Genomic DNA, 9268 nt, shown 5'->3' on the forward strand with positions numbered 1-9268 from the left:
GTTTGCTCTTATTTCATCCAACAGAAGGTTCTATTTGTGGAAGCGAACAGACGCTGGGGATTAGAGCTGGGAGGGGGCGGGAAAAGGAAAAAAAAAAGCCACATCCACTACCACGCGCAGGTCTTCCCCGGAACCACCGCGTGGGGGTGAATGAGTGATTCTGGAATGCATCACCTTCTCTCTCCTCCCTTCCTCCGACTACCGCCGGGCCTCGGCGACGCCCACGGCTCCAACCGGAGGTCCCAAGGCGCGGGGAATTGGGGGGATCCCCGGGGCAAAAGGTGTCACCCCGCGGCTGCAGCGAGCGGCGGGTGCTGAGAGCCCTGGTGCGCGCGCCCGCAGTCCATTGTGCTCGGTGTGAATGGGGAGCGCGCACCAATCAACGGTCGCTTCGCCCCCCACGGCCCCTCCCCTCCCGCCCACTTCCCCGGGACCCTGACGTCACGGGAACTTTTCCTCCGCCCCCTCCTCCGGCTTCTCGCGCTGAGCCCGCGGCCTGCGGGAGGGCGCGCGCCTCCTCCCGCCTAGACCATCCCGGGGGGCGTGTGCGCGCGCCCCAGCGGGCTCAGGACACGCCACCTGCGCCGGAGCGCGCTCAGCCCGAAGCATCCCCAGCCGTCGGGCCACCCCCGTCTCCTCCGCCGACCCAGCTCCACCTCCCCTCCGCTCCGGTGACTGCTCGCCCGGCGGCAGGGCCTGAGTCGTCGCAGCCACCTCATTGCACAACCCGGCTTCCCAACTGTTTACACAGCCCGGCCTGTGAGTGTATGTGTATACAGCGTGAGTCACCGGGAGGCGGAGGAGGTGGAGGAAAAGGAGAAGGAGGAGTGCACTGGCCGGGATCGGTGCGGCGCACACACTCACTCACTCACACTCAGTCACCCTCTCCGAGCGCGTCTGTCTCGCGCACACTCACGCCGGGAGCCCGGAGCGCGTAGGATCCCGAGCGCCGCGGAAAAGTTGGTCCGGCTTTCGCTCCGACACTGCTTGCTTCGGGAAGTGCATTTGCTCCGTGGCTCCGCCGAGCCTGCGGAATCCTGTTCTCGCTGCTCCGGACCTCGGAGGCCGCCGCCGCCTCTGCTTCCCCGACTGTCGGCAGCCTCTACAACAATAGCGAGGCGCCCCGAGCCGGTACCCACGGGGATCCGGGGACCCGAACCGACCTCCTTGCCCCGGACGCAGGGCCACCGTGGTCCTCGCGTGTACCGCGAGCGCCCGGGAGCGGCTCCAGCTTTGCCCCCCGTGGGGGCAGAACCAAGCTCCGTCTGCAACCTCCATCCCGCGGGCTGGAGTAAGTCGCGGCGCCGGCGCCGACCACATTGCGCCTTCCCGCGCCGATCCGAGGACGTACAAAGCCGGGGCCGCCCCGGCCGAGGACGGGATGCGGGTCGGTCCCGTGCGCTCTGCTATGAGCGGTGTCTCGCAGCCCCGCGCTCCGGCCTTGCTGCTCCCGGTCGGCCGGGGCGCCCCGGCCAAACGCCTGCTGGACGCGGACGACGCGGCGGCCGTGGCGGCCAAGTGCCCACGTCTCTCCGAGTGCTCTAGCCCCCCGGACTACCTCAGCCCCCCTGGCTCTCCCTGCAGCCCGCAGCCTCCGCCCGCCGCTCCGGGGGCTGGCGGCGGCTCCGGGAGCGCGCCGGGGCCCAGCCGCATCGCCGACTACCTGCTGCTGCCCCTGGCCGAGCGCGAGCATGTGTCCCGGGCGCTGTGCCTCCACACCGGCCGCGAGCTGCGCTGCAAGGTAGGCACTCAGGGGGCCGGGACCTGGCGGGGGTCGCGGGGTGAGGGGACACGGTGGCAGGCAAAGGTGTTTGGGGTCTCGCCCGCCGTCGCCCGGGGGCCGAAGGTGCCATCAGGGCTTGGGTTTGGGGCAAGGCGGATAAGGGGATTTGAGCCCGGTAAGGCAGCATTTGACCAGGGTCACCCTATTGGGGGATTGAGGGGTTCGGATGGAGTGGTATAGTGGGGGCTTGGCGGTCGAGAGGAAGTGCGGTGCTCAGTTGCTTTACATCTGTATTATTTCCTTAGCGCCTAGTTTATAGTGCGAGGCGTTCCACATAAGTTGTGGAATTGAAATGGATTCCAGGGCCATGCCATTCCCCTTTTCCCATTCTCCTCGCTTCCCCCGCCCCTCGTTCTGGAAGGGCGCCCTGCTGTGGGTGCCTCCTTGGAGCTTGGAGCAGCTGGCAACTCTCTTGCTGGGGCTGCGAGGCACCCGGGCTCAGCCGTGGGTGGTAAGGGGGCGGGAAGTCCGTGTTGGTCTCCGGTCTTGGGGATTCCGGCTGGAACCCGCGCTGGAACCGGAACCCTGTCCTCCCCAGAGAGTAGTCTGAGAGGGTCTTCCAGCGAGGGCGGGGGGATTTGGCCGGAATAGAAATGTTGGAAAGCCCACACCGACTAGGAACCCTCGCTTCCATTCATGTCTTGCTTTTCCGGCCCGCGATTTTCCTTTGAACCTAAGGGGCTCCATCCAGGAGGGGATACAACTCGTGGAAACAGGATCCTCCGCGCTCTCCTCCAGCGCCCATAGACGCAGAACATTCCCACAGGCCATGCACCCTTTGCGAGCTGGACACCCGGGCCTCAGACATCCCTGAGAACCCTCCGGGCTGCTCGTTTTCACCCGAAAGATAGGGTCACCCCTCAGTTTAAGTCGCTCTTTGGTTTTCCGCAACTCACCTGACCCCCCGAGCTTCCCTTCCCTGGGCTCGCTGCTGCCACCTACTGTCCGACCCGAACGAAACTTCACATGTGTGATCAAGCCCAGTTTAAAGGGGGGAAAAAATCTTTTCTTCGGGGTGGCTGGGGAGCAGAGCTCAGAGAGTGTGAATGTCGGCTGGGGTGGGAGGAGGGGGGCAGCGGAAAGGTTTTTCGAGCTGGTGCCAGAGCAACCCAGCGTCAGAGGTGGGGTGGGTCTGGTCATTGTGCAACCCCTTCCAGTTCCTCCGAGCAGATAATAGCTGAATCCAGATGGTGACAGCCCGTGTGTCACCGTTTCCAGTTGAGTCTAGGATATGAGTAACCGGACTAAACAAAAGGCCCTTAAAGAGACCAGCCAGCTTCTTAGAGAAGATGCTACCCTTGTCCTGAGTGACAGTGGGGATGGGAGTTGGTGGGGGGGGGGAGATAAATAAACAAATGAACTCCCCCCCCCCCCCAGAGGATCCCGTATCCCTCCTGTGGGAATTTTAACTCAAGACTGCTTATACCTGAGTCAGCCTAGGTAGGTTGCTTAGGGCTGTGTTGACAGTCTTGCTCTTGGAGTCATCTGTTCCTTCTGAGTAATGACAGAGCTGTACGGTCTCCAGCTGTATGTTCTTCCACTTGGAGGCTGCACAGTCACCATGTCCTGTGCTCTCTCTGGTCTGCAGGAGGTCATGCATTTCCAGGGGCTGCTCCTGGAGATCCCAGGGGGACCTCTATCAGCCACTTTGCACAGCATTACCTGCCAACGAGAAAGGGCCACAGAGGGTGGGGACTTAGGAGCTTAGCTCTCTGGAGCCGGAAGGCCATACATAGAAGACTTCTTTCAAACCATCCATGTGGTAGCTCTTTGGAGATTTGCTAGCCCTAGATGCTACTGCTTTTGGGTGTTAGGAGTAGCCCAGGCTGCATAAGGTGGGGTTGCAGAACTAACAGGGGTTGCAGGAGGTTGGGGTAAGTGAACGGAGCCTTACTTTCATCCAAAGCCCAAAGATTGAGAACTGCAGCCCAGCCCAGGATCTGGGAGGCGGCCTCTGCTTTTCTAGCCTCCTAAGTGAGTCCCCTTCTCTCTGCAGGTGTTTCCCATTAAACACTACCAGGACAGAATCCGGCCTTACATCCAGCTGCCCTCACACAGGAACATCACTGGCATTGTGGAAGTGATCCTTGGGGAAACCAAAGCCTATGTCTTCTTTGAGAGGGACTTTGGGGACATGCACTCCTACGTGCGCAGCCGGAAGAGGCTGCGGGAAGAGGAGGCTGCCCGGCTCTTCAAGCAGATCGTCTCTGCCGTTGCCCACTGCCACCAGTCAGCCATCGTGCTGGGGGACCTAAAGCTTAGGAAATTTGTCTTCTCCACGGAGGAGAGGTGAGCGGCCTCCACAGCCCCTCCTGTGCCTTTTGACACCAAAACGAGGGTGCAGGTCGAGCAGTTAGGTGCAGGGTGTTGGTTCAAAACAACACCAAGGGCTCAGTTGTCCCAGAGTTAGTCTTTAGAAATCCTCTCTCCAGAGGAGCCGAGGCCAAAGTTGGTTATCCTGCACCCTTGTGGATGTGGCCTGGGGACACCTTGGTGCATCTATGGGATGTCACGTGAGGACAGGATGCCCTCCCCACTTCCACCCCAGGATCAGGTTTATTCCCCATCGTTGTCAGAAAGGTCATTTCTTCTGGGGTACAAATGTCAGTCTGCCCTTCACAACATCCATTCCTAGAGGATGTCTTCAAATCCTTGTTTATACCGAGTGGGGTTTTTTCCTTGTTTTTTTTTCCCGTTTATTTATTTATTTATTGTACCTAGTAAGTATCACAGAGCTGGTCAGACTGTAGTATTTGCAGAAACCTATCCCTTTCCTTCACACCACACCTATTATGTGTCAGGCTTGGCCCCCAGTATTTTCTCCCCATTCTCCGGTGACTGTTTAGACATCTTGTTTGGATACATCTTCAGAAGATAGCCACAGTTGAATGAGAAATGGAAGCTGGCTAGAATTGGTTGCTAAATATAGATCATGGCTTACTTCATAAAGAACAAGATGAGCTTGATAAGACAATAATGTGACATTAAGATTCAGAGTTGAGGTTTCAGTTGAGAATTCAGGAAGCCACAGGAGATAAACCTTACCTGATTTTAAGAGGTGGGCCACATCCCTTGTGGAAAGATTAAAAGCAGTACCGTTGTAGAATTGCACAGGTGGGTGTGTGTTACTTTGTTGTAGGTATTCATGCAGGGCTCACCCCACCTGTGCTTTTTTTACCCTTAACTTCAGATCCTATGAAAAAGTACAGGGTTGAGTTGCCAGAAAGCATGGCTTTGTGTCTGACCTTGCAAGAGTCATTGGATCGTACTGATTAGCAAAGAAAAGCAAAGTGTTGACAGTGAAGAAGTTTCCAATTCCTGGAACACACTCCTTTGATATGGTGATGTATTTTCTGAAACACACCTTACACACCTCCTTGCTTACTGTTGTAATCTGCCATTGCACAGGCCAATGTCATGTGCGTGGAGTTTGGCAACCCGAGGGTTAAGCAATGGCAAGCTGACGCTATTCGTGTAACCAGCACAGGTGCAGGGTTTTAGTACTACAGCAGCCAATCAGTGGCAGACAGTGTGGGTTGAGTCATATTTTCCGTTTACAGAACCAATGGGTATTTTACGTAACGACGGGCGGGGGGTGGGGGGGTGGGGGGGGAGGTCAGGCTGAGGACATACTGAAGTTAGCACATGTATACTACACTCCAGGGAACAGGAAGGCAGGAAGAAGAAGAAAAAAAAACAAAAAGAAACTAGACCTTTGAGAGGAAAAGGAATTGACCCAGTAGCCTGTACCAAATGTTTGCGTCTAACTTCGCAATGAGTGACTTACTGAAACAGGGCTATTTCAGAGAAGCTGGGAAGAGCATAAGTGGCCACCAGATATTGGAGACTCCCCACATGGTTCTGGGCTTTGGGGGAGCCAAGAGGCTTGAGTGGCTGGATCTGAACAAGGAGGCACCTGCAGCTTCATCAGAGAGCCTTAACTAAAGATGTTTTAAACCTTAGTTGTTACCTGAACAGATAAACCCTTACCTGAGTAAATGAGCTCAGGTGTTGATGTGCCATCCTAGGGGGTGTGTGTGTGTGTGTGTGTTTGTATGTGCATGTGCACACATACGTGGGCGTTTTAGGGCTCCTGCATCTTTCAAATCCACCAGCTGCTTTGCTTTGTCCTCTCTGTCCAGGCTAAGCATTCTTTGCAATTAAACATCCCAGTAAATGTAATTAACATTCCTTGTACTTTTCCCATCATGACCATCATGGCTTGGGCTCAGGTGGACAGAATTCCCTCTGTGCGTATATATGTCGATGTGAGCAGGAGTGCTAACAACCTGTGCACAGTAACAGTGACCTTGGGCTCCGTGTTCTGTAATGCCAAGCAATGGGTCCAAGTAGCCCTGGCAGTCAGTGGCATGATAAGAGATAAGATCGGCTTGTAGGATGCCCAGGCTCTCCCTGAAGCAGTAGGATAAACTGCTCTTCCCTGATAGCTTTTGGAGAAATGTCAGCATTCCCCTGAGACAGGCTCCCACTGCTGCAATGTGAACTTTGTAAATTGTGTAACCCCTATTAGGATATGTCTTATAAGCTGTAGCATAATGAATAGTATTTGGGGCTTTGCATCATACCCTCCACCCCAGGCTCTCTCTCAATACTTTGCTAATGTTTATTGCAATTTGTATTGGTTTGTGAAATCCTGAGTCCTCCTGGGTGATGCAAGGCACTGCTAACTGGATGAAGGGGTAACTAGCATTCCTCGGGCCTTTGCGATGGGTACTTGTGGGCGCTATTATTGGGAAGGCCTTGTTTTTCATAGTAGCTGATCTGGAAGTAATGGCTTGTTTCCTCTCTCCTACAGAACCCAGCTCAGACTGGAAAGTCTAGAAGATACACACATAATTAAGGGAGAAGATGATGCTTTGTCAGACAAACACGGCTGCCCAGCCTACGTGAGCCCCGAGATCCTCAACACCACAGGGACCTACTCCGGAAAGGCGGCGGATGTTTGGAGCCTCGGGGTGATGCTCTACACCCTTTTGGTGGGACGCTACCCCTTCCATGACTCAGACCCCAGTGCCCTTTTCTCCAAAATCCGACGTGGACAGTTCTGCATTCCTGACCACATTTCCCCCAAAGCCAGGTGCCTCATTCGCAGCCTCCTGAGACGGGAGCCTTCAGAAAGACTCACTGCTCCAGAGATCTTACTTCATCCCTGGTTCGAGTCTGTCTTGGAACCTGGCTACGTCGACTCAGAAATAGGAACTTCCGACCAGATTGTTCCAGAGTACCAGGAGGACAGTGACATCAGTTCCTTCTTCTGCTAATCCCCAAACCTCAGAAACCTCATAATTCTCACACATGGCATTTCCATTTCTAAAGATGGACAGGCCTTTCGGCGTCTGGCCAGCCAGACACGTGATGGCATAAAGACTGTCGCTGCTGAATTCAACATGGCGCCCTCTTTCTTATCTGTCCTGATGAGTGACTATGGAGGAGAGCAGCATACACTCTGATTGGCTGCCCTGCAGAGTTGTTGCCCTTAACGAACCTTCGCCAACTGTCCCTCTGTCAGATTTGGGGGTTCCGCATCTTTTATAGGTGGCAAGGAGTATGGATGTCCTACAGCATGTGATCAAGTGAAATGAACATTCTAAAGGGAGAGGAAATGAATTGCACAATGGCATTTTGGGCGATAACCATATTTTTAACAGGGTGACAAATAATTTGGGCCAATAAACCTGCCATCTTTGAACTTGTCTTTGGTAGCCAGACTTTTGCTACCCTAGCTTCTCTGATCGGAAAGCGGTTTTTTTCTGGTTTGGTTTAACACTCACCCTTTCTTCATCTTTTTGGAGCAGACTGTTTCCGGGGCCTAGGAGCCTGCCTGAACCATGAACCCAGAATTTCTCCTCCATTCCCTGCCAAGGCCTCATTTGCACTAATGCCTTCTTTCTGACCTTGAAATGCGCCCTCCCACCCCTTCACTATAAAAGCACTTACCAGCTAACTGTGGAAAAGTATCATAAAAGATTCAAACTCCTGGCTATTTTAGAACTCTGAGCTCAGACAGAGAGACTGGAGACTTTTAACAAGGATTTGAGCACTTGGAAACCATTAGCTTTCTTGGTTCCCCTCAAATATGTTAGCATTTATCCTTTACTTTTTTCCCCAAGACCATCTCAGGGTGGAGCATTTTGTCTAGGAGGAGAAGATAAGAAGGCTCTCCACTCCCTCTCCCAAGAGCAAATGTTAAACATCTTTGTGCTTCAGAGAAAGTGAATTTTGGGTAGTCTTAGATGGTTCTCAGACGAACTTCCAGAATTATACTTTAACCACCCCCGTGGGTATGGTCTGCAGTTTTGCATGACAGGTGGTTAATATTTCAGATGTGGTGTGGTTTATGAATACATCTGTATCATTAGTATCTGGGATGAAATAGCAAGCCCCAAATCTTTAAACTTGAAAGGGACGTTAAAAGTCATCTGGTCCAACTTCTTTTGTTTCTCTGCCACCTCCCAATGCAGAAATCCACCCCCCCACCACACAGCTTCTTTCACAGATGGGTCTGCAACCTCTGTTTGAATGCTTCCAGAGATGGGAACGCACTACCTACAAAAGATAGAGCTTAACAAAGAAACTACAACTTGCATTAAAAAAACAAGTACAGATGAAATATCAGTAAATGTCTCAGACAGTACTGAAATCAGGTGATTAAACGGGTAAACCAAACATACTGTATTTTGAGAAATGGCACAAAAACAGGCAGTCACTTTTAAGGGCTACGCCTAGGCAAACTACTAACATGCATTGTGAGAATACCGTGTATACCTCACGTACTGTGTACTTTGTACATATAGTGTACCTTTTATACATATGTCCGATTTTTGTTGTTGTTGTTTTGGCTCTGACGCTTGTTCTGTTGTCTGTGTCTGTCTGAATAACCTGCGTGTCTAAGACCACGTGAAATGTGAATGATCATTGGCAATATTACCTTGACAGAATCATGGGACTTGGAGAAGAGGGAGGACAGAAGCCTCTGTCCCACTAACGCTCTCGTGGTTGCTTGAATGTTGTATCTGTGATACATGACCCGGCTAAGGACTCTGGGCTGGCTGGGGCTTCGAAACACTAGATCCTTCCTGTACATGTGTATATATGTGAGACGGCTGTTTCTGACTTGTAGAGAAATTTTAATAAATCTGGTTTCGTAAATAGGTGCAGTGACTTTCTTTGGAGTCCAATCCGCCATTGCCTGGTGCAATTTCATGCTGAGGGTGCAAAGGTCTCTGGCATCAGGGCCTGGAATCTCGAGGAGGAGATGGAGAAGTAAACAGATGATGATTATTATGTATGACCTTTGACAGCTGAGCCCATTCACTTTTTCCATTGAAGTGGGCAAATTCATTTTGATGGGTGAAACCAATTTGGTGAATCAGGTTGGTGAGGGCTATGGGTTGAATTTAGAGTCGAGAAACATTTCAAGAGGAGCATACATAAAAAAGTCTTGAGTTGTACGAGTCCCTCTGA

General features: G+C 52.9%; 1 protein-coding gene across 1 annotated transcript; it reads left to right on the forward strand.

Moving 5' to 3' along the window:
• Positions 1 to 494: 494 nt before the first annotated feature.
• Positions 495 to 8953, forward strand: TRIB1 (tribbles pseudokinase 1). The gene is made up of 3 exons (XM_068525672.1): positions 495 to 1741; positions 3780 to 4072; positions 6600 to 8953. The coding sequence occupies exons 1-3, from the start codon at positions 1382 to 1384 to the stop codon at positions 7063 to 7065; spliced, it is 1119 nt and encodes a 372-aa protein (XP_068381773.1). The 5' UTR covers positions 495 to 1381; the 3' UTR covers positions 7066 to 8953.
• Positions 8954 to 9268: the final 315 nt, after the last annotated feature.

Source organism: Eschrichtius robustus, chromosome 17, assembly GCF_028021215.1.
Source record: "Eschrichtius robustus isolate mEscRob2 chromosome 17, mEscRob2.pri, whole genome shotgun sequence".
Lineage (NCBI taxonomy): Eukaryota > Metazoa > Chordata > Mammalia > Artiodactyla > Eschrichtiidae > Eschrichtius > Eschrichtius robustus.

Bases quoted from the DNA above. Each gene is read 5' to 3' on its own strand.
- TRIB1 (XM_068525672.1), top strand. From the start codon at position 1,382: ATGCGGGTCGGTCCCGTGCGCTCTGCTATGAGCGGTGTCTCGCAGCCC. The intron at 1,742-3,779 runs GTAGGCACTCAG...TTCTCTCTGCAG, and splicing joins GCCGCGAGCTGCGCTGCAAG to GTGTTTCCCATTAAACACTA. The intron at 4,073-6,599 runs GTGAGCGGCCTC...TCTCTCCTACAG, and splicing joins GTCTTCTCCACGGAGGAGAG to AACCCAGCTCAGACTGGAAA.